This window comes from Felis catus, chromosome C1, assembly GCF_018350175.1.
Source record: "Felis catus isolate Fca126 chromosome C1, F.catus_Fca126_mat1.0, whole genome shotgun sequence".
NCBI lineage: Eukaryota > Metazoa > Chordata > Mammalia > Carnivora > Felidae > Felis > Felis catus.
Window position 1 is genome coordinate 122,220,565 of NC_058375.1, and position 26,092 is coordinate 122,246,656.

At 36.9% G+C, this 26,092-nt stretch overlaps 1 protein-coding gene across 4 annotated transcripts in view; it reads right to left on the reverse strand.

Moving 5' to 3' along the window:
• Nucleotides 1-26,092, reverse strand: part of DPP10 (dipeptidyl peptidase like 10) — a 1,363,298-nt gene that overhangs the window by 490,859 nt on the left and 846,347 nt on the right. For all 4 annotated transcript variants that reach the window (XM_019837999.3, XM_045033696.1, XM_019838002.3 and 1 more), the window contains exon 2: nucleotides 7,017-7,131. In XM_019837999.3, coding sequence (XP_019693558.1) covers nucleotides 7,017-7,131 — 115 coding nt within the window. The remainder of the gene's footprint in view (nucleotides 1-7,016; nucleotides 7,132-26,092) is intronic.

The window sequence follows — 26,092 nt, forward strand, 5'->3', positions numbered from 1 at the left end:
TGCATAATTTTCTTTTTCTTTTCTTTTTAAAGGAATCTGTCAGGGTTTTTTTTAATGTTTTTATTTTTGAGAGACAGAGAGAGATACAAAGTGTAAGTGGAGCAGGGGCAAAGATAGAGGGAGACACAGAATCTGAAACAGGCTCCAGGCTCTGAGCTATCAGCACAGAGCCTAATGCAGGGCTCAAACTCATGAACTGCAAGATCATGACCTGAACTGAAGATGGACGTTTAACCGACTAAGCACCCAGGTGCTCCTGACATGCATAATTTTCAAATGCTCACTTCTGCACTCCCTTCCCATTTACCCCTTGTCTACCCCAGCTTATTCCTTCTCTGCTGTGCACTCCCTTTAAGGCAGGTACAGAATCAATTCACTTATTTAAAAAAATCAGGGACAGAATAAAGCAGAACTCATTTTTCTCTTTCTTTTCTGACATGTTTCTTGCCTATACTTGCCATGGGTGCAATAATATATCTTAACCTATATTCAAAGGTTAAGACACCAGCTAGAGCCGAAAAGCCCTGGCATAAGTGATCCAGCTTTTCCATGTTCCAGTCCTATGAGAGATAATTTACTGTAACCTGTAAGACTCAACTGAATAATGTAGAAGAGGCATAAATTAATCGTATCTATTTCACATTAGTAGTGTGAGGATAAATAAAATAGTACATGCAAAGCACTTAGCGCAATATCTGGCTTGTAACAAGCAGATAACAAATGTGGCTTGTTAAAGCAGATTCTCTTCTGACTGATAAAACTGAACACATCATAATGCAAACTAAATCCATTATTTATCTGATTAGACAATACAAAAAGATGAGGCTAAGAAATCAAATTTGACTTAAAAATAGAAATGTAACTGTAAAGCAAAGACAAAAAGTATAACTACTCTTACTTTATTAATGACAGAGAAAATTATTTTTCATTCAACATCAGAGATAAATCTGTTAGAAAAGGAACAATAACCCATGTAATCCAGGGGGAAACTGCTGGAATCTGCCATTGTTTTCTCTCTGGCAGCCTGATTATGTCTGGGTAATACCATATTCAAATGGGTTCATCTGTGCTGTTCTTGGAAAAACAAGCAGAGACAATTTAGCTTATGACTATCAATACAACATATCTCCTTTTTTTTTAATTCAACAAAATAAAATAAACAATTTGCATCTTGGTTGATGTTGATGTTTACAAGTGAGTAATGCAAATCTTAAAATCTGTAAAACATTATTTCCCTATCATAAAAGCATAGTGGGATAGTTTAATTGTTGCTTTGACATTTTAAAACACAGGTCAGATGCTTAAATGACACCTTTTAAATTGCAGCTGCCAAGAGATTGCTTGCAACATAATATGACATGACATTTTAACTAACTATAACCAGGAGCGATTATTTTGGTAGAAGATAATAGTAATGAGAATAAATTCATTTTGAGTTTTTGCATAACAATAACTAATCAGCTGTCACCATTCCAATAAAATACTTAATTTTATCAAATGCTTTCTAGAAAATTATTTTTTTTAATAATTAGGAACAGATTAATCTTTTTTAAGCCTCCTTTCAAAGGGTCAGATAGTTCTTTTTCTAAAAACAAAAACAAACAAACAAACAAACAAAGAAAAAAGAAAAATCCTGCAGTATAAGAAAGACAACAGGAAGAAAGAATTCTTTACCTAAAAGTCTTACCGCCCTATCAAGGCCAGGGCATGAACTTGGCAGTCTGAATTGAAGGTCAATGTAATCACATGCTCTGCTATACTTACTCCACAAACTAGGCACCTAAGTCAAATTCTCCTGGCCTTAGCTGTATTACCTAGAAAACTGCACTTTCTCTAAGTTGGTGTATGATGAGGCATAAAGGATAGGATTACGTACTCTTTGGGGAAAAATATAGGAAAGTTGGCATTTCTTCAAAGACAAGTATGCATCCTTAAAGGTTTGCTTCTATATTTTGTTTTGTTTTTCTGGATAACTTTGTCTAAATTTCTCTGGTTCCCTCCCCGTCCTAAATCTTGGTTATAGTGAACTCTGTGAGCCTAACTTCATGGATCAAATCCTTACCTGACATAAAGATTTACCTAACTATTTACATCACAGTGGCAGTCTCAACATGTGTAAATTCTTTCCCAACAGGGCATCTGAGCCTGGTGTAAAATCCTTACTATTAGAGATACTTCTACAAGTAAAAATAAAGGCATGTTTATAGGGTCCTAGAGGATCCCTATTAAATTCTTGTTTAACTGAGATCAAGCAGAATTCTGATGGCTTATGCATGAATGCCGATAGTTTATATGTGAATGCTTGTTTTCTTTTTTGCTCTGACAGACCTGCAAAGACCAGACGAGAATGCTCACCCAAAGAGGGTACTAAAGGAATGGGAAATTGCCTAATGAGCTACAGCTAATGATGAAGACACGATTTCAGTGCCTTACAATGTTGTCTTTAGTCAGCCATGACGGTAAATTAAGCCGATGACCCTGTTTTGACACTGACTGATTGCAGACACCAAGCAAAGGGCAACAGTCCACTTTAGCTGAAAAATTGGTAGATTATACACAGTCAACCCAGGTGGCTATCTCAATATGGCAACCAAACTGAAAGCTTAAAGAATATTCTCCAGTACGGGGCGCCTAGGTGGCTCAGTCGGTTAAGCGGCCAATTTCGGCTCAGGTCATGATCTGGCAGTACGTGAGTTCGAGCCCTGCGTCGGGCTCTGTGCTGACAGCTCAGAGCCTGGAGCCTGTTTCAGATTCTGTGTCTCCCTCTCTCTCTGACCCTCCCCTGTTCATGCTCTCTGTCTGTCTCAAAAATAAATAAACGTTAAAAAAAAAAAGAAGAATATTCTCCAGTAAACACATTTTAACTCATAAAATGTGTCTCTCCTCTCAAAACTGGTCACAATGGGTAACTACATTCTGCAAGAAATGTTTCTGGATCATGATCATTCTCATTCTACATATTCAATATAAATATGAGGCTGCAAAATGCATGCATGGCTACATAAGACTGTTTTCCACAACTCTAAGCATGAATGTACACTCATATACTTGCACAGTGTAAGTATTGATCTTACAGTTACATATTCTGAAAATAAACATGGGTGCTCTTTTAATTCAATACAAACAAAAAAAATATGTAGGCTTGATCGATGCATCTAAATAAGTCTGCCCTTTAATCAGAAAAAAAAGAAGTGAATAATTTGTTCCTTTCAAAAATAGTTACTTATTAAAGAAATACTTGAATGGTTAACCCACTCTTCAAATATAATTAGGACTTCTCTTCACCAGGCAGGGAAGTTGCTGACAAGCTTGGAAATTAAGACACCTGTGTCAAATTACTTCTGTAATAAAATTTGCAATCAAACCAAAATTACAATGAACATGTGTTTCTCTGGTTATAGGCTTGCATTCCTTAGCACTTACCTCCAAAATGGGATGCTATTTTGAGCAAAATAGTTTCTAAATCATTTCTTAGACTAGATAACTTTTTGTATGCTTTCTTCCCTCTCCAATCCCCACCCCCCAAAAAAAAACATTAAATATTTTTTCAAAGTAGAAGAGGCTTAGTGTGAGTTCACCAGATTTTATCTGTTCCTACATTTGTCACCAAACAGACCACCATTATTTCTGTTGTTGTTACTGCTGTTATTTGATTAGATCATAGATATATGAGCTATAATAAACCTCAAAAGATCACTAGTCTGGTGAACCAAAAATACCCTCTTCTTCAACCAGACACCTGATGTCAAGTGAGATAAGTGATTTGCCCCAGATTCTATAGCTATAAAAGGCATATGGATTTTGAACCCCCACTCTTACTGGAAGGATTGTTCTAGAGTCAGCCCTTAGTTCTCGAGGTCTACTATTTTGCTGAATGATTTATGGATCAATAGTTTCCCCTCATGACATGGATTCCCCTTCCTGGTTAAAAGTTTCCATCTGCTTGTGTAGTTTTCCCTAGTAATCTGGCCTTGGAGACTATTGGTGGACAAAGGGAACAACAGAAGGGGGTGTTGTATATTATCTTTCTAGTTCTGTGTTTTCCTTTGTGGATCTATTCTAGTACAGCAGAGGGGTCTCAAACCTGACAGTCAGAAGAGGAAAGACATGGTGTAATTAGAGCACTAGATTCTGACCACAGACATGCACAGGCACACACACGTGTGGAATCAAAGTCTACACTAGTGGTCTCAATGCACATTCTAGTCCTCAGAACCAGAGATTAAACAAATGCAGGTGTTTTTTTTTTTTTTTTTTTTCCTGTCTCATGAGGAAAGCAAAAGCACTTCAAGGCTTTGGACTCATATCTTAGGCCACAAACTATTAGTCCTCCAGCCTTCTATTTCACTATGTTCGGTTTGAGCCCACCATGAAGGTCACGTAACTAGGCTGGTATTTACTTGTTCATAACTCAAATAAATTCCTAACCACTCTGACTACACCTATCTACTTCTTCAGTTTCTAGGATTTCCCAGGTCTCTGGTGGCTCTGAATTTGCAAACAGAGAGTGCATAACACAGTTTAACTATTCCTTGCAGCAAAACTTTTTCCAGCATCCTGACTCCTGTTTTGTATCATTATATTCTTGACAAAAATGACCGTAAAACCCAAGACATTTGAACATGTGATTAATCTTATATGAAATTAAGTCTTTGGGTTGAGGATTTGTGGTTGTTGTGTGTGTGTGTAGTTAGGAAAAAGGGGGTTGAAGGTGATGGATAGAAAGCAGGAGAGAGCAAGGCCAGCTACCCACAGTACCCAGAATGTAGTAAAACCTCTATAATTAATTACTGATGAATGAATGAATGAAAACACAGACTACTGAAAGACTGACTTCGATTAAATATTTAGTCCCTTTCCACCTGCCGTAATTTAAACTTGAAATCACAGAAGATCCATATTCCAGAGAGATTTTTATTTTTCTTAGACATTTCCCTCATGTAACGCAGTGTTTGGCATCATGTCTGGTGGTCAATAAGTACGGAATAATAGCAATAATAAGAGGAATAGCAACGGTGGTGCTAGATACTATTCTAAACACTTGAATTATATTATCTCATCTCTCCCTCATAATAACATTGTGAAGTTGGCACTGTATGTTGTGCCCATAATACAGAAGAATGAAACGACAGACAAGGTTCAATAACTGGCTAACTTCACAAAACTAGGAGCCAGAACTCAAACCAAGGTGTGCCTTGCTGAGAGCCCTTGTTTTAATAGAGAATAAGTGCATGACAAAGTGATGCCAGCTATACTGTTTTTATACTGAACAACATGGAAAAGTTTGTGAGGAGGAAGTTTAATTTTGTCAGTGGCCAACCCAATAAGGTCTTGCTTATATCAAACATTCAAAGACCTCCAAGTATCACTATAGCCTCAGAGAGGAACAAGAAAATCTGAGAAAAGAAATCACTGGAAAAGCATACTATAATCAGATGGAAGAAAGTTCAAGAGAAACACACAGGCATGAAGGCACCAATTTCTCCATCTGGTTAAGAGTCCCCAGTAGAAGACAGTACACTCAACTCATTCATTTTTTAGTAATTACATTAAAATTCTGACGCTTAAGACAAACATGATGTCGGACATAAGCTTATTCTCATTTAACAAAGATTCTTGGCATTCGGCAACAACTTAGAGCCATTACATTGCTCAATTACACTGGATTGCAGATGTATAAATGAGCCAGATAAGACAGGGTTTCTGAAGAGAATTCTGGATAAGCCAGCTCTTATCAAGGAATTGCTTTCTCTTTTTCTCTTTCCCTCCCTTCCCCTCTTCCTCTCTCTCTCAGTTCCTTCCTTCTTCCTTTCTTTCTCTTTCTTCCCCCCGCCCCAATTCCCTTAGTTTCTTTTTCAGTCTCTTTATATGCTAAATAATAATTACAAACTATTTTTTGGAATTTATATTTCAAAGCCAATATTTTTACCAAGATGATAGATTTCACAAAGTACCATACTGGAATAATTGATATTGTCATTTGTATAATTAGACACCATAATTAGTTGACTAAATAACTCTGAAAGAGAGCTGTTATTGTTAATCACATTTTGTACATGGGAAATAAGTCCAACATGTTTAAGGACTTCTAAGTAACAAAACTGGGGCAAGAAATGAAGTGTAAATACATAATATTCAACAACAGGCTGTAACTTCATTATATCAGTTGATTTTTGGACTAGCTCAATCCTACCTACCCCAGAAAATGACTATTTTTTTATAATGCTGAGCAATATATGGGTGTCCAGTCTTTGAGGAAGCTAGATGGGCTGGTTGTCATAGCATACCAAATGGATTTGTTCCTAGAAGATATTTTTGGGAGTTTTAAAAGTCAGCAGCCTTTTGCTGTCTTCCAATATCAGCACCTACTAAAGAACAGTAAAACTTCTGGGTACTGAAATAATCCCCAAAGAGGAATTAAGCCTTCTGATAATTTATATATTAGTGTTAAATTCTTTAATGTAAAGGATACAATTTAAAGATCACTGCAAGGGCAATTTGGCAATGTTCTTTAGACAAGGGGAAACTGGGAATATAAAATTACAAGGAAAGAAAGGAACAGAAGACAGAAGCACTTAGGGGCTTAGCTCATTCTCTTTTCATCAAACCCTCATTGTCTCTCAAATCCTCCTTCACCGCCGTCATTATAGTCGAGGTATCACCTATATATGGGAACTTCCAGACTCCACTCCCTCATCTTCAACCCACAATAGAAGTCAAATGTCCCCTGCATTTATTAACTGACAAACATAAGTCTCTAAGTAGTAATGGAGACCAAAAATCTCCTTGGCATTCTCAACGTTTATATTTTACATTTCAGTTTCCCCAAAATATCTTGCATGGTATTTGAACCACAGAATTACGGTGCCATTTGCAAAATGTCTGGTTATGCATTTTTTTATTCCAACTGGTGCTAATGTGTCTTAAGATACCACATATGGCTACCCTCTTAAGGCATTTGAATGTGAAATTATCATCCACAATACCATCATAAGAGAGGAATAAAGACAGATTACCTGGGGTTAAGAGGATGACTGACATAGTGATGAGTGAGCATACAACTAAAATCACCAGCAGGGCAATAGCAATTCCCTTCCAGTTTCTCTGTGGAGGGCTGTTACTTCCCAGTTCCTACCGAGATAGAAAAAATAAAAAAAAAAAGTTTCATAATTATACATGCTCCAAAAGAAATGTATTCATAAAGGAATAATTCACTGCATGGCACAATCACAGTTTGAAAGCTGATTAGGATCCTTTTCCTCTTCGGTAGCTCCTTTAATTATTCAAAGGTGAATATATTATAAATGGCTATCTTTTTTGCGGGAGGGGGGTGGTAATCTTATTTCTCTAAGAGATAAACCAACAGAGCTTTAGGCCTGCTGTCCAAAGTGTAGATGGAGTTAAAATGCATTGACTATAAACACTAGGACAATGGCCAAAGTACTCTGCAAAATAATTATGGAAATAAAGCACACCCACTTACATTTTTTTCTTACTACAATGGAACCTATGACAAAGATTTAGACAAATATTTCCCAAGCACTGTGGACTACTTTTCTCACTGGACAGTGGGGGGAAAAGATTAGAGATGGGAAAATCATTCAAAATGCCCCATGCTGTAGAGCAGGGCACATCTGTCAACACAACAGGTCTTTTTTAAACGGCTCCCCCACCACTCATAAAAATCAACAGGATGTAGTAACTAAATTAAATGAGTGCTTCTATATCAGTGGTTGATAGCATCCTCTCCCTAGGCAGCATGCCTAATATTGGCAAGGAGGAAGATGGATGGGGAAGGATAAACTTGAGCATCTCTCACAATACATCAAGTAAAGCTTTTCATTTTTCAGATGATCTGTGTTCTACCCTGTTGACTAGAATTGTGTGAGCATAACTCCCCAAAGCAAAGCAAACCCCACACTGGCTTGAAACGAATGCCAGATTTTCTTTGCAATGAAGTTTATAAAACTTTGAGTCTCTCATTTCTTTCTTCCTACCCCATCTCCCAGCTTCTCTTCCTCCTTCCCAACAAAGACTTTTTTATTCAAAACTAGCTAATTTTTTTTTGCAAGACAAATGAAGCAAAATGTAAAGGTACCCAGTTCACCAGGTGTGCACAGATCACTCAACAAGCCTCAGAGCAGCTCTGCTTTAAACAAAGATAAATAGGATGGCAAACATTTAGTAAATTATAAATGGGTTCCTATGACTCACGGATTAAAACATTGAGCACATTTTCATATAGTGATATTGGCTTCCAATTCTGCCATAAATACTTTGGATGTAAAGAACTAAACCCTAAATAAATGTAAGAAGAGAACGTGCATGAAAAGTATTTTGTTCTAGTTTTTCCCCTTCTCAGATCACCTGCTGTGTCTTTCAGTCTGATGAACCAAATCCAGCAGAGATCAATTCTATTATTTTTATTTATTTTTTATTTCAGAGACAGAGAGAGAGAGAGAGAGAGAGAGAGAGAGAGAGACAGAGAGAGAGAGAGAACATGAATGAGCAGGGGAGGGGCAGTGAAAGAGGGAGATGGAGAATCTAAAGCAGGCTCCACACTGTCAGCTCAAAGCCTGATGTGGGGCTCTAACCCATGAACCCTGAGATTATGACCTGAACCAACTGAGGCACTCAACCAGGCGCCCCCATTCTATTCTTTTTTTAATGATTCACTCTATACCTCTTTTCTATGCTTATTAATGATTGTTATCCAACACCCCTATTTCTCTTGCGTTTTGGTTAGAATCTCCATTCATATTTATTTGAACTGCACATGTCCACTTATACACAGATTTTTTTTTAGTTTAGTACTTACTGTAAATGTGTTTTCTCTCCCTTATGATTTTCTTAACAATTTATTTTTTCAAGTTTGCTTTATTGGAAGAAATGTGTTTATATACATATATACACACACCCACACATACAGTACATAATACATAAAACAAAGTATGTATCAATTGCCTGTTTATGTTATTGGTAAGGCTTCCAGTCAACACTAGGCTATAAGTAGTTATGTTTTGGGGAATCAAAAGTTATACATGGGTTTGTGACTATGCTGGGGCCAATATCCCTAACCCTCACATTATTCAAGGGTCAAATGTATTAGCAATTATAACTGACATCTCACTCCAGTAAAGGAATCAAGAGTAAATTATAATTTTAAATCTACTGATTCTGATCTTGGTTCCTCCTCACTGGATAGGCAGCTACCTCACCAGACTCTAAGCCTAGAGTGGGTGATGGTCCAGTAAGGCCAAAGACAAGACCCAGAGACAGCAACTGAGATGTAGTTTGATTGGGGAAACTTCCTTACAGGGAGTCCATGAGTGGCCAATGGGACAAGCATCTGCCGCTGGGATCTAATGCAGCAAGTGTGCACATCACAGAAACCTGCCTGAGCAACTACCTGCCACCTCTTCCTCCTTGCATGGCAAGAGTTCTAAGGATATCAGGGCCTGCCATCAGGACACTCTCTGTTACAAAGGAGATGCTCCAGGTTGGCTATCCCCAGAACCCCTGTCTTTGAACACTGAACAATATGTTCTTCTATACCTCCTGCTTGATGGGCATATAGAGGGAGGATAGGATTTCTGCATTCTCAAGATAGTAGTTAACAGGAGCATTCATGGGATGCTTTCACAAAACTAGTTATCCAGTGGGTACCATACTCTTAAACACAAGGCGAATTATTAAAGAAATGACTTCAGAGTGTGCTTTTCAGTTTTTGAATAGGATGTAACCATATAATGTCTACCAAAAGTGGCCTAACAGTAATAATAACCTAGATATCTTACTATAGGTTTGGTATTATACCAAATATTTTATGTTCATAATCTCTCATAATCCTCAGAAAAATCAGGTGTGATTACTATTATTTTGACAGATTTGCAGATGAGAAAAATGGAACTTGAAGAGATTAATTAAAAACCCACTTACAATTAATAAGTGGGGGATCTCAGGGTCCAGTCCATAAACTCTGGCTCTTAACCACTTAAATATGATGTTCTAAAGATAAATATGTCAAGGATAAATGCATGAAGCAATAAATAAATCAATGAGTCAAGGAATGATTTGGACCCCGACATAGTAACAGTTGTACTTTACCACCTTTTATTTGAGAAAATTCACAATTAAAGAAAAGCTGTGCGATGCCTTTCCAATAAATTTATATTTTCCCTAGTCATGGCAGACTGGGAAAATATATCATTTTAAAATGGCGAAAAACATTTGAGTGAAAAAAAAAAGAAAAAAAATTTTTTCCTGTTCATAAAGTGATTCACATAAGAATGTGTGGCTACTTTTAAGATGACTCATCAATACCCAAGGCATCTCCTAGTCTGTTTTGGAACTGCAGACTTAATGAGCTCCTAATAAAATTCTCCCCTTTCCATCTCTTACCAAGGCAATATTTATAAAACATGGTTTTACTTCTGTCCCTTTATTACACAAAGTCCTTTAGTGTCCCAGTACTAGCTAAATAATCAAAATGCAAATGAGACAATTTAGCCTAACACTTGTCTCTTGCCAAGCTCCAGTCTCCTCATCCAGCTTGATCCCTTTTGAGAAGGAACACAGCCCCATACTGCTCTGGTAACCATTTGGCACAGATGCCTCTGATGCCTCAGCCTTCACCTCACCTTCCATCCGGATTCTTTCCCATCTAATCCCTTTTGCATGCCTCCACTTGCAGGCACTGCCCATCATTCAACATCCAGCTCTAATGTCTCTTCTCTTCCAAATTTCACCTACTTATGCAAGCCACATATGATTTCCCTTCCTCTGGAAAAAAAAATGCCCAAAATACATTGTACTAATAGGCTGAATCCACCCCTACCACTTAACAGCTGTGAGAATGCAAAGATGTACTTTTCTGAGCCTCAGATTTTTTTTGGAGGGGGGGGGGGGGTTATCTGAACAAATGGAGTAATAATGTAATTATTTTTAAATGTAAGGATTAAAACCAATTCTTCAAACAAAACTTTTACTCGCAATAAAATTCACATGAAATGAACTGCTTGGAATGTTCCTCCTCAACACACTTAACTTAGATCACTCTGTCTCTACATTCAAGTCTCATCTCTGATGCTCCTTCCTGACCACTCTCTCTCTCAAGTAACATTTCATATCCCTTCTATCGGCTCCCTCCCCTTTTTCTTCATAGCATTATCATTTTAGGTATATCGCAAGTCATATTTAGTCATGTATCTATAGTAATATATTAAGCTATTTAAGAATATATATTAAGGTGTTTAAATGTTCCTTCTATCCTTCTCACCCCTCCAGAATAGAAACATCATGGTGTCATTAATATAGTACATTTGCTGGGGCGCCTGGGTGGCGCAGTCGGTTGAGCGTCCGACTGCAGCCAGGTCACGATCTCGCGGTCTGTGAGTTCGAGCCCCACGTCGGGCTCTGGGTTGATGGCTCAGAGCCTGGAGCCTGTTTCCGATTCTGTGTCTCCCTCTCTCTCTGCCCCTCCCCTGTTCATGCTCTGTCTCTCTCTGTCCCAAAAATAAATAAACGTTGAAAAAAAAATATAGTACATTTGCTGTATCCCCAGGATTGGGAAAAGTGTTTGACACATACTAGGCATGCCATAGATAATTCTAAAACAAATGAATGAATGATAGCAGCTATGATAAAGATAATGATGACGGTAGTGGTAGTGGTTCTCATGATAATGCTTAAAGCCATATGTAAAACGCCATCATATCCCTGTCAAAGTCACTATCTGCTTAAAATAAGAATGACATCTTAGACAACTTCGGATTTCTCAAACCGCTTAACAATCTCTGGTTCTCTTAATAGGTGCTTAGAAAATAATTGCCCAATTAATTAAGTGGTATAAATGGAAACCCAAAGGGGGATAGAGATACAGTGCCATTAGTTAAATACACATTAAGAGCGAACTTTTAAAATGTAGCTACTTGCTAAAGATTAATTTCTCTGCAGCTATTTTTAGCCTCATTTATCTGATGCTAGCTTTCCAAAATGCAGTTGCCAACATTCAAGTTAACTTCTTCAACAAACTTCATAATTTCCATTGCTATGGAAAGTGGTCCTAACTGGCTTTGCTTTTCAAGGACTTTCTACAAGCCAACACCTGAAACCAATTAAGTTCACTTGCTAGGCCCACAGAACAGGTACGGTGCTGTGCAGCAACCTGAGAAAACATGTTAAGGAGTTGGCAATGAGGTCATCTAGATGCTGTGGAGGCAGAACCGAGTCCATGCTGGAAATCATATTCACAGAATAGGTCTGAGGTGCCTTCAAAGATACAAAGACAAGTATGTAATAATCCATACAAGAGCTGCTTTTGTAAATTAGTTCTCTAGTAGACGGATGCATCAGTTGAAACATTTGTGTCCAATTCCAGATAATATTCAGTGCTGAGACTATCAAGAGACAAGTCAGTACTAGAAAGGAACTGGGTCTGTAACCTAGCTATTCATGTTTTATCGACAGCCTATCTACTCATCACCTTTCAGAGAACAGTTGAGCTTATATGACAAGGTTGTCCACTAAAAAAATAGTTGACCTAAATCAAAATGCATGTTTTATTTGTTCAAGTGCAAACAAAAAAGGGCTGGAAATCACACAAAAAACATAAAATTTATATGTCATTTCATTTGCAAAATAATGGGGGAAAGCCAAAGTGATCCTATCTTCTCTAAAAAGTAAAGAATACAAAAAATGTGAGGGCCTTTTTAAACTTATATATCCCACTTGTACTTTCCCTTAGACAACTACAATGTATTCACTGCCATATGCACCATGAGAAGAAATATGATCCCTCCATATTATAATAGTCTCAAAAAGTGATAACATTTAGAGGAAGATTCAAAGGGAGAATCATAATGTTGAATTATGTCTGTAGATTAGATGTGGGTGTATTTTAATAAAAATAGATTTTCTTCTACCACATAAATAGATTTTCTTCTACTTTCTGAGAACCACAGGGAAGATTCTTTAAAATATCTTTATTGCTATTTGAAAAGAAGAACTTAGATTTTCAGGCTTAGAATATTAGTATTAAATACAGTGATTCTTAGCTTGGTTCTCAATACAACCATACCAACCATCCGAAAACTCAACTCTTCACTTTTATTTTATCCCCTACCTATACTTCTTTTATTACTTCAAAACTCTCTACTGTACTGAAGTCTTCACAAAATCAAAGTGTTAATGTTTTCTGAAATGAATTCAAATAAGTTCCTTAAATTAAAAAAAGGGGGGGTCCTTAAATTAAAAAAAGGGGGGGTATGACACATTCTACTAGTTCATTTTCTGTTAAATAGCTCAGAAGTTCAATTATTTTTATTTAAATAATTTTACTTTACTCATGGTGCTCACATTCTCAACAATGAAAAGGTGAGACAGAATCCAGACATTTATACCAAATAATTAGTAAATATCCTAATCAAAGTTAAAATACTTTCAAATGTTCTATACTATTTCATATTAGAGATGATTAGGATTAAGGTTTGAAAAACCTTAAGATGTAGGGAATCAACAGTTGGCCAATTATCTTTAAACAATTCTATTTCACAAAATATACGGGAGTATTTTAGTGGGTAAAATATTAAACTAGATGAAGATAGGAATACAAATTAAAATAAAACTGTCCCCAATGAGCATAAACTCTAATGAAGATTTTGCTAGCCACCAGTATAATTAATACAAGGTTGTATAAATAAGGTTAAAACAGGAAATTATAAAAATTTTTCCATGGGAAATGAGGAGAGAAGTTTTAACTTCCTTAATGATATAAGAAATTTGCTTGAACATCCAATCAACATTTTGTAAACTATGAGGTGCTGGATGTGCTGAGATTACATAACTATGCAAAATCTGGAATGAAAAAAGGAATCACAGATTTTATTTTTTAAAAAAGTGGGAAGTGTCCATAAAAATACATGCTTAGGTATTTGGCAAGTTTAACAGAGTGTGCTTTTTTTTTTCTTTTAGCAAAACTAATTGACAAAATTTACAACATGGAACAGACCAATAAACAAAATTGAGGTAATTTTTAAGGATCTCCCCCAAAATAGAGGACCACAGATTTTGTCTTCAAAAAACAATTAATCTTGTACCACTTAAAACATTTTGGGGGCAACTGGCTGGCTCAATCAGTTGAGTGTCGGACTCTCGATTTCAGCTCAGGTCATTAACTCATGGTTTGTGGGTTTGAGCCCCACATCAGGCTCTGTGCTGAGAGTCTGCTCGGGCTTCTCTCTCTCCTTTTCTCTCTCTGCCCCTCCCCTGCTCATGCTTTTTCTCTCAAAATAAATAAATAAACATTAAAAAAATATTTTGGAGTGTACTAAAACAAGGAAAAGTTCCAAATTTTATTAAATTCCTCCACTCTCTCAATACTATCTCTTAAAAACATAGCACATAAAGAAATTTTAAACTCACTTTAAATAAAAATAAGTTAATGAAATAAAATTTTAGTGAATTAAATGCAGGAGCTTAATTAAATAATCCTTAAATATTGCCCAATTTCAGGAGATACAGCCATAGTACCCCACAACACATATATTAAGAATATCACTTGGGCACCTGGATGGCTCAGTTGGTTAAGTGTTGGACTCTTGATTTTGGCTCAAGTCATGATCTCAAGGTTCACGTGCTCAAGCCTCACATCAGGTTCCATGTTGACAATGAGGAGCCTGCTTGGGATCCTTTCTCTCTACCCCTCCCCTGCTCCTGTTCTTTCTCTTCCTCTCAAAAATAAATAGACTTTTAAAAAAGAATATCAATAAAAATATAATCATAAAGATTGTATCTCATATCTAATATGTAGTTAATATTTATAATGCCTACTGCTTCTTTTTCAGTTTTATTTATTTATTTTGAGAAAGAGAGAGTGAGTGAGCATGCATGGGAGCAGGGGAGGAGTTAGAGAGAGAATCTCAAGCAGGCTCCATGCTGTCAGAACAGAGCCTGATGCAGGACTCAAACTCACAAACTGTGAGATCATGACTTGAACCGAAACCAAGAATTGGAGGCTCAATCAACTGAGCCACTCAGGTGCCTCTAACGCCTACTGCTTCTTTTTTTTTTTTTTAATTTTTTTAAATGTTTTTATTTACTTTTGACACAGAGAGAGACAGAGCATGAACATGGGAGGGGCAGAGAAAGAGGGAGACACAGAATCTGAAGCAGGCTCCAGGCTCCGAGCTGTCAGCACAGAGCCTGATGCGGGGCTCAAATTCACAGACTGTGAGATCATGACCTGAGCTGAAGTCAGACACTTAACTGACTGAGCCACCCAGGCGCCCCTAACGCCTACTGCTTCTTAAATTCATTCATGGTCATTCACAATTTTCTCATTCATCATGCTTCTCTGATTAGAGGACTATACTAAGTAAAGTGTGTATTTATTTTTGATGTTTTGTAAATGTTTGTTTTTGAAAGAGAGAGACAGAGTGTGAGTGGGGGAGGGGCAATCAGGGAGGGGGACAGAATCTGAAGCAGGTTCCAAGCTGTCAGCACAGAGCCTAACAAGGGGCTCCAATGCTGGGATCACTACCTGAGGCGAAGTCGGATGCTTAACAGACTGAGCCATCCAGGCGCCCCTAAAGTGTGATCACAAGTTATATATTTTTTCAAAATTATGCTTGTTATAGTTTTGTGTTGTTAATGTAAATGAAGCAGTGTTTAGTCAGTGTTTACTACTCATAGTGTGAACTATAGACAATAGCCTCACCACCACATGGGAGCTTGTTAGATATGCAAATTAAGACTCTTATTGCTATCTGCCTTACTTTTTTAATTCTGATTTGGTTTTATTTGTTCACCATTAATTTGTTTATAAAAGAACTAGCAATTATCTCAATTATACTTTGACATTTATCTCTTCTCAATAATTATGATGGTGGTGACACACTCCTAGATGGATCATCATTAAATTGGAAAGAAAACAAGGATGACAGCATCATCAATATATTATGTAGTAATAGCTTTACATTCCTATTATCATGATTTAGGAGTTTGACTGAGCATCTATGAATCTGAACATATTTAGAGTTCAAAACCACAACTAAAAAACATAGCAATTTAAAAAAAATAGATCTGGGAGCACCTAGGTGGCTGGGTCAGTTAAGTATCTGACTCTTGACCTTGACCCAGGTTATGATCTCATGGTTTGTGAGTTCAAGCCCCATATAGGGCTCTACAATATTAGTGTGGGGCCTGCTTGGGATTCTCTCTCTCTCCTCTCTCTCTGTCCCTACCTCACTCATGCTCTCTAAAAAAATAAATAAACTTAAACAAACAGATCTGATAGCAGCAAGATAGGAGACTAAGAAACTCTAAGTCCCCATCTTCCCCACACAAATATCAAGTAGACTATACAACTACAGACTGATTAAAATAGTTTGTGGGAGCCCTGCAAACCAGCTAAGGATCTGCAGCAATCAAGCAAAAGCCCAATCAAAAAAAGCCACATTAAAAAATGAAATTTCATGGCATTTTTAAAATGCCCTACCCTCCCACTGCCCCCAACACAGTGAAGTATGGTCAAGAAGAAGTAGCCTAATTCTAATTTTTTTCCCCACAAAAGCCCACTGGTCTGTGGGCTATTTGAGGGATTAATTTCTGTCTTGCATGACTTGGAGATCAGAGAGAAATGGCTGCAGAGATAAGAATCCCTGGAAGGCAGTGGTACATGGTACATTAAAACTGCATGGAACCACAGACATGCAGAATATGAGAACAAGAAATTATAGGCAGAGAAACACAGTAGAACACCTAAGGCCTCTAGAAAAAGCTAGGGTGAAACCCTTAGGATAATCACAATATTTAAAAATATCCACATACACAGGGGAACTGTGGAGGGTGGGTGGGGGAAATGCACACATGAGCCCGAGGAAGCAAAATATTGCAAAAAGATCTGAGAAGATCTTGAACCTTCATACTGTACTAACTAGTGAACGTCTTTCTCTGCACAGAGCCAGTCTACAAAGACTGAGAAAGATGCCAATATTTTCAAATTCCCTATTTGCAGCAAACCATCACAAGAAATACAAAGAATCAGGGAGAAGTGGTGCGTTCAAAGGAACAAAATAAATCTTCTCAAATCCACTGTAAAATAACAAAGCCTTCAAAATTACTAGAGAAAGACTTTAAAGCAGTTATCAGAAATATGCTCAAACAACTAAAGGAAATCAAAAAAATGATATATAAGCCAAATAAGAATATCAACAGAACTATAGAAATTATAAAAAAAAAAAAAAACAGAAACACAAATTCTTGGTTGAAAAACACAATAATTCAGTTGAAAAACTCACTAGAGGACTTCAATAGCAGATGCAAACATCAGAAAAAAACTCAATGAAGACTGGTCATTTAAAATTATTAAGTGTGAAGAGCAAAAGGAAAAAAAAAGAATCAAGGAAAGTGAACAGAAGTTAAGGGACTTAATGGACACCATCCAACAAATGAATATACATGTTATAGGAATCCCAGAAGAACAAAGAGAGAAAGGGTCAGAAAGCTTATTTGAAGACATAATGACTGAAACTTTATACATTTTAGGAAAGATGTGAATATCAAAACACAAGAAACACAAAAAGCACAAATAAACTCCAAGCAGGATGAACACAGACACCCACACTGAGACACATACAACCAAATTACTTAAAGCCAAAGACATATCAAAGAGTAAAGAGAAAAGTGATTCACTGCAAGTCACTTTACAAGATATTGTACAAGTATCTACATTAAGATTATCAGAGGATTTCTTCAGAAAGCTTGCAGGACAGAGGCAGTAGGATGACACATTTAAGACACTGAAAGAAAACAAACAAACAAACAAACAAACAAACAAACAAAAAACTCTCCTTTGAAGAAGAAAAGGAAACAAAGTGAGGAAGCATACTGCTAGTAGACTTTCCCTATGAGAAATGTTAAAAGCAGGCCACGTTGAAATGAGAAGGTGCTAGGCAGTAACTGGAAGCCATATGAAAATACAAACTTCATCCATAATGGAAAATATAAGGACAAACATAAAAAATAGGACTAGTGTAATTCTGGCTCTTAATTCCACATTTTGGTCTTTTACAGGATTTAAAAAAATATGAAAATAATTATAAGTCTACATGATAAGTATACAATAAGAAGATATAATTTATAACATTAATAACAAAGTAGGAAGGATAGTGCTATGAAAGACTTTTTGTATGCAATTGTTATGTTGGTATTTGCTTAAAATAGACTGTTATGACTTTTGGATGCTATGTATAATCCTCAGGATAAGCACAAAAAAATTCTTTAAAATAAACACAGAAGGACATGAGAAAGGAGTAAAATTACATCACACAAAAAGACCAATGAAACACAAATGAGAGTAGTAAAAAGGAAATGAGGGACAAAAAGCTATAGGACATAGAACAAACAAACGAAGTGACAATTGTAAGTCCTTCCCTGAGTAATTTTTTTAAGTTTATTTATTTATTTTGAGGGAGACAGAGACAGCACAGGTGGGGAAGGGACAGAGAGAGAAGGAGAGACAGAAAACCCCAAGCAGGCTCCACACTGTCAGCGCAGAGCCTGAAGAGAGCATTGAACTCACAAAATTGTGAGATCATGGCCTGAGTCAAAACCAAGAATCAGATGCTTAATAGACCGAGCCACCCAGGTGTGCCCCTGAGTAATTATTTTCAAAGTAAATGGATCAAGCACCCTAATAAAAAGAATTGGCAAAATGCATAAAAGGAAAAAAATAGGATTCAAGTATATGCTGTTTACAAAAGACTCACTATGGATCTAAGGACACACCTAGGATGAAAACAAAAGGATAGAAAAGATATCACCTGCAAATAGTAACCAAAGAGAGATTAGGGGAGATATCATTAATAAGTGATTTGAAGAGATATTTGCACATTCACATTCATAACAATATTATTTGCTAGTAACCCAAAAGTGGAAGCAATCCAACTTCCCATCAATGATGAATGGAAAAGTAAAAGATGTTATACACATACAATGCAATATTATTTATCCTTAAAGAGAAAGAAAATGCTGATATATGCTATAACATGGATGAGTCTTAAAAACATTATGCTAAGTGATATAAGCCCATCACAAAAGGACAAGTATAGGATTCCAGTTATACAAGTACTTATAAATGTTACCTAGAAAAGTCAAATTCATAGAGCTAGAAATGAGGATGCCTACCAGGAGATGGGGGCGGGGTGGGGGGAGGAGGAAAGAAGAAGATATTATTTGGTGTATGTGGAGTTTCAGTCTGAGAAGACAAAAAAGTTCTGGAGATTCACAGAGGTGAAAGTTGCACAATATGAATATACTTAATATCACAGAACTATACACTTTTAAAGAATTAAAATGGGAAATTCTGTTATACATATTTTGCCACAGTTTTAAAAATGTAGATAACAGGAGAATTCACAATAGCAACAGATTAAAGTAATACTTTAATTACTTTAGAAAGTTTTAGTATCCAAAGAAAGAAAACCACAAAATTTTACTGGAAGATTTATCAAGACCACTTGAAAGATGAAGGGAATCAATGAATTCCCAGTAAAGAAAATGCAATATGTTAATATGTTCATTTTTCTGGATTAAGCTAAAAATTTAAGGTAATTCCAATAAAAATCCTAACAGAACTCGATCTTCTTAAACTGATAAAACAATCTTAAATTCAACTGGAAAAATAAACATATGAAAATAGAATAATTTTGAAACAAAGAAAAATAATGATGGATGCCAGATATTGATACATAATCTAAATCTGTGCTAGCAATACACATGTGATATTAGTAAAAACTTTAGAAACAACATTTCAAAGAAAAAAGACCCATGAACACAAACACAGAATTGCTTACTTTTGACATGCATTTTCTCATTATACCTTCTTTCTGTAAGGAAGGACAACTAGGGTTCCACACAACACTCAAATGAGATATCTTCATGGTCTCTATGGTACCACATCAGACAATTTTTCTATTTTAATACATGACTTCTTACAGCATTATCATCCATTAACCATTGAATCCTCAGAGGACAATATTTTCTCGGCTCCTGCAACACCACATTCTCCTGTTTGTATTTTTGTTTTTTGAATCCATTGCTAGCCACTTCACCATTTTCTTTACTGATTCCTTCTCAGGTTTACCTCTGGCCAGTGAAGTTCCCCAGCCCTTGGCCCTGTGTGCTCTACATGAACATTATTTCCAGTGATATCATCCAATTCCACTTTTGATACCATGCAAATTTTCTAGCAATTTTATATGTTCATGTTAAAAAGAGAACACATGGACAAGCTATTTTTTGAATTTTTTTTTTAACATTTATTCATTTTTGAGAGGCAGAGCACAAGTGCGGAGGGACAGAGGGAGGGAGACACAGAACCTGAAGCAGGCTCCAGGCTCTGAGCTGGCAGCACAGAGCCCAACGTGGGGCTCGAACCCACAAACTGTGAGATCATGACCTGAGCTGAAGTCAGACGCTCAACCGACTCAGCCACCCAGGTGCCCCAGACAAGCTATTTTTAAAAGAAAAAAAAATTGATCTCTAAGTAGACAGATGGCTAAAGGTCATCACTGTATCCTTCAAGCAGCCTACTTTTCCTTCTATCCTTGTAACTAACATCTTTCTTAGGTATCACAATCAGTTGTTACTTATTGTACTTACTTCTCAAAATTTCCCATAAAATTCATGTCATTCACAGTTTGTCACTTTTTGCTACCTCACTGATGGAGAACTCCAGGTTAAGTGAAGTACTTATTTTGATCAAAGGTTTTATATTTTGTAAACTGGGATTCTTAGTAGGGTGCTTCTGTCAATCCATTTAGATAGTTCCTTAGCTCAGTGCAGTCCATGAACCAGCAGACTCCAAAGCTGACTTTTAGATGCTGCTGAATATCATCTGAAAATAAATATCATCATTGGAAATAAAAAATATTCAGTCCCACCCCAGACCTTTTGAATCTCTATGGCCAGGATAAGCCCAACAATTCATTTTAACAAGACTTCCAGAGGATTCTGCTCCATGCTAAAGTATGACACACATTTCCCTAGGTCAGAGCTACTCAAATAATTTTTAGTGTCACCTCTGCGATTATAGGAATACAAATTATTCAGCCCTACCACAGACCTACTAAGTTTCTGTGGAAAGGCTGAACAACTGTTCCTCTAACAAGCTCTCCATGATCCCTGTGCATCATTCCTTGGCACACTCAAGTTTGAGAACCTTAGCCATAAAAATTAAACGCTGGAGTGATATAGTTCTGGAACTGCTAAAACGATCCTTTTGCCCTCGAAGAATTTGGTGGAAGCCTTACAACTTAGTGGCTTCGCAGTCAGTACAGGCAGATTTTAATCTCTAATTATCTACTTACTAGCTCTAGTACATACACAATTGACCCAACCTGTTATAATTATATACCCAACTAGCAGTGCCGGAGACAAAATGATCACTTTCGTTATTTTCTTGATTTGTTATTTATCAAATCAAGATTTAGTCTCAAATGAGTTCTGCCTGGTCAGAAACCAATTCACATTCATCTTCGTATCCTCAACACCAAGTAGAGTAAATGTTCACAAAAATATTGATAAGGAAGCACTATGCTTAGGCTTATGCGCTAAGAATTAAGAATAGGGTTTTAATCTCGAGGGGTGCATCTCAGCCACGTGAAGACTAGCAGGTGAACTAGTTATCTTCGTCTGACATCTAAGGAAAAGAGACATTGCAGAAGACAGCTGTCCACTCATCTCAGAAGCTGTATGTTTGTGGTTAAAGAGCACTAAAAGAATCTCAGTGATCTATAAGCTGGATCAATAGCCCTAAATTTCTATGGTTGATTACCCAGCATGAACTGCTAACAGGCCAGGCAATCCCATCTTTGAACCTTATTTCAGGAAATGAGCAGGCTGCTAACTCTTTCTAATGTTTTAGTACTTTAACCTCCTGCCTATGAACAGGGGAGAATCTGCTCATTTCTCATGGTATGGCATTGCCCCACACAGTTTTGGATACATGGTTCATCTACTCATCTTTATTGAATATACGAATGTAACAAACTAAGAAACTATTTTTTGGCTTTGTTTAATATTTAAATCCTCATCTTGAAGGTCCTTTCAGAATTTCAATTCTTTTCTTTTTATTTTTCTGGTGTTAATTTATTTTTGAGAGAGAGAGAAAGACAGAGCACAAGCCGGGGAGGGTTAGAGACAGAGGGAGACACAGAATCCGAAGCAGGCTCCAAGCTCTGAACTGTCAGCACAGGGCCCATGCAGGGCTCGAACTCTCAAGCCGTGAGATCATGACCTGAGTTGAAATTAGAAGCTTAACCAACTGAGCCACCCAGGTGCCCCTCAGAATTCAATTCTTAATTTTCAATATTCTTTTAAAACTAATTTTATATCCACGTGTGATGCTAAACTAACTTGACAATGACTTATCTGTGTCTAACGTGAAATATTCAAGATAGAGAAATAGAGAACAGTAAAGTGAGTAGTAGCCTAGTTTGCCCACATTAATAATAACTTGTGTGACTTAAGATAAAACTTTCAGTTTCTTAGGCATCAAACAGAAATAACATTTTATGCCCAAATAACGCCATTGGGCTTTGTCTGATGTATCAAGCATGTCACAAAACCCATCCTCATTTTCCTATTAGAGGAGACAAAGCCTCGTTTTGCTCCCATACAAAATGGAGGTGATGTTACCAACTTTTACATGCTAATTGTGAGCCTTCCAAGAAATAATGCAAGTGAAAACTGTTCATGAACTGCTTAGTATGCATAAATTTAAGTTTTGTAACCATGCCTCTCAAATTTAAAGACTAAAAAACTACATGTAATTGTTCATGAGTATTCACCGTTACTGAATCAGGGAAAGTAGGTCCTTTGAAATGACAGTTTTGTTTTTACATTTATTTATCTTTGAGAGAAAGAGAGAGAGCATGAAAGAGGGAGGGGCAGAGCAAAAAGGAAACAGAATCCAAGCAGTCTCCAGACTCTGAGCTGTCAGCACAGAGCCTAATGTGGGGCTCAAACTCATGAACAGTGAGATCATGCGCTGACAGCTCAGAGCCTGGAGCCTGCTTCGGATTCTGTGTTTCCCTCTCTCTCTGCCCTTCCCACACTCATGCTCTGTCTCTCTCTCTCTTTTAAAAATAAACATGTAAAAAAATTTTTTTAATAAAAATAAATGACAGTTTTAAGACTTCTGTAAAGTCGGGGTACCTGGGTGGCTCAGTTGGTTAAGCATCTGAATCTTGGTTTCTGCTCAAGTCATGATGTCATGGTTTGTGAGATTAAGCCCCACCTCGGGGATTCTCTCTCTCGCTCTCTCTCTCTGCCCCTCCCCTGCATTCTGTCTTCCAAATACATACATACATACATACATACATACATACATACATAAACACACACACACACAAACACACACATTTTAAGACTTCTGTAAAGTCTTAATAAACATATGCATTTATGAAGCATAAGTAGGATTTTGGCCTATTCTAACACAGATGTTGATTTATACTGGATGAAAGACAGAAGGGTGGAATAAAGGAAGGAAGAAGAATAGGAAGGGAGGAAGGGATAAAGGAAGAGAGGAAGGACTCCAGATAAGCTCATTGCAAGGACTCATTGCAATTTGATAACCTCAAATAAATGACAATCTAGTTGGGAAGGCCACTGGTTGACTAAACAGTTAAAAAAATATTTAAAAAATTCAACATTGTAGTGTAAGATGCTCCATGCGATAGGATTCCAGAAAAGAGAGAGGTCCCTGGTGAGGCTAATGTTAGGTATGCTAAAGACCAAATCTATGTTGATCCTTCCTTAGTTAAAGAAGACTTTGGGGGCACCTGGGTGGCTCAGTCAGTTAAGAGTCTGACTTCGGCTCAGGTCATGATCTCACAGTTCGTGGGGTCAAGCCTCACGTCAGGCTATGTGCTGACAGCTCGAGCCTGGAGCCTATTTTGCATTCTCTGTCTCCTTCTCTCTCTGCCCCTCCCCCACTTGTGCTCTGTCTCCCTCTGTCCCAAAAATAAATAAACATTAAAAAAAAATTTAAAAAAAGACTTTGATCAGGAAGAGCTTAAATATGAAAAACAGAAGAAGGTCAGCCCAAGCTGAGGAAAAGCTCACTCCCTGTTATGTCTTCAAGTTGAACAAGGTATGATTAATTTTCTGCCTTTTCTAGTGATTAAAGGTTGCAGTTGTCCGGTAGTCAAATAAGACTCCAAACAAAGGTTAAGAAAATAATAAAGCCATTGGCAAAATACGAGTGCTTGCAAAGAACCAGTGCAGTTACAGCTTCCAGCTAAGTTCAAAGCCGGCACTATCAATGTGCTCTTCAAACACAGCTGACCTTTAGATGTTGCTGAGCATCTGGGTAGAAATTCAGCACTTCACTAGATCCCCTTATGTTAACTAACTGCCCTTCTACACCACCATGACCACCGTGTCCCATGCCAAAAATCTTCCAAGTCAGCAATGGGTCTGATCTGGAAATCCCTCTTTTCAGAAGCAAGTGTCATTTCTTTGTAAGACTTGCCAGAGGAAGAGTTGATGGCTATGAAGAAATCACTTCTTTCAGGAGGAAAACCTTAGTTCTTCAGGAGTCAAAACCAGTATTTAACTGAAACAGACACATTTAAGGTAGCTTAAGACTCAATTTTTTGACACATTCACTTATTGACCACTTATTACATATTAACTCTGAAAAAATAATACATTTTGAAAATTAAGCATTCAGTCCACTGTAAAAATTTCCAACGTTGCCTTTTATATAGTAGGAATCGAAGTATAATCACTTTTTTTTAACATTAACGATAGCATGTGTGTTAAAGACAGGATGTTGAGGAGAAAAATCTAATTCCTTCTTCACATACTGAAATTTAATATCATAAAGAGGCAGCTATAGCTAAGACATCAATTTTACAACTTTTTCTTTAAAAAAAAGCAGAAATTAATGAAACGGGGCAGAACAGGAACTAAATGTGCTTTTAATTATTTTTATCACTTTTGCCATTAAAATGTTAATAAGTACCATATAGGTATTTAAGAAAGAAAGAAATAACAATGTATTTCCACTGTAGTAATTAATATTCCTATGCTCCTTTTAATAAGAAATGTTAAGAGTATGTATGTTTTAACTTCTTTAGCATTCTGTGTTGGTTATAACCAATGCTAACACGTATATATTATATAAACACACTATTCAGTGAAGAAAAGAATTTAACACAGATTTGGGCCTTTTATGTAAATCTGCAGTAAGGTAGTATCCTGACTATTTTTCAGAAACCTCGTGGACCAGGAATAATTAAATAAATCCAAGGTGAGTTACACTCTATCTGCATATGTACATATGCATTATGCATCATTTGTGCTCTGCTTAAAGGGAGGACTTCTCTGGCTGAAGTTTTTGTATGGATGAGTAAGGCAATTACTCGCCTCAAAGCCAGTCAATGTTTCTATTCATCTGCTGAAGAGAGTCTTCTTTTTCCCTAGTCTTTGTGAATACAGTAGCCAGTATCTGCAGCAGTTTGCAGAATGTCCCCACAGTACTGCTAGTTAAAATCGGACCATCCCCCATGCACTTTCAAAAGAGTTTTGCTCTAAAGGTTCATTTTGCCCGAATTATTAGGTTATGGGTGGTTTAAACCTACATTATAATTTATTTTATATGCAGGTCTTACATTTTTATTCTCCAAGAGAAGAGAATAAAATTATATCAACCTTCTGTCTGAGTTGGGGAGGAAGAGATGGGAGTAACAAATCACATGCCAAAAAAAAGATTGCCAACTTCATATCTCTCCCTCCTGGAAAAGCATCACTGCTTTGGCCACATGATAAACCTCTTCTGGTGATATGTATTGGCATAAAAAGCATTCTGAGAATCAAGGGATGTTTAACAGTTGTCTCAAACCAATCATAAGCTTCCCCGTCATAAAATACATTGGCGTAAAGATTCAATGTTAATAGTCACAAGTGACAAGCTTACCAACATGAACCTAGACACTTTTCATTTCATCAAGCCCTTTCAGAAGACATTTGAGAAGATACCAAACTTTTCAAAGAAGAAAAGCAATAAAAACTATTTTAGAAGCTT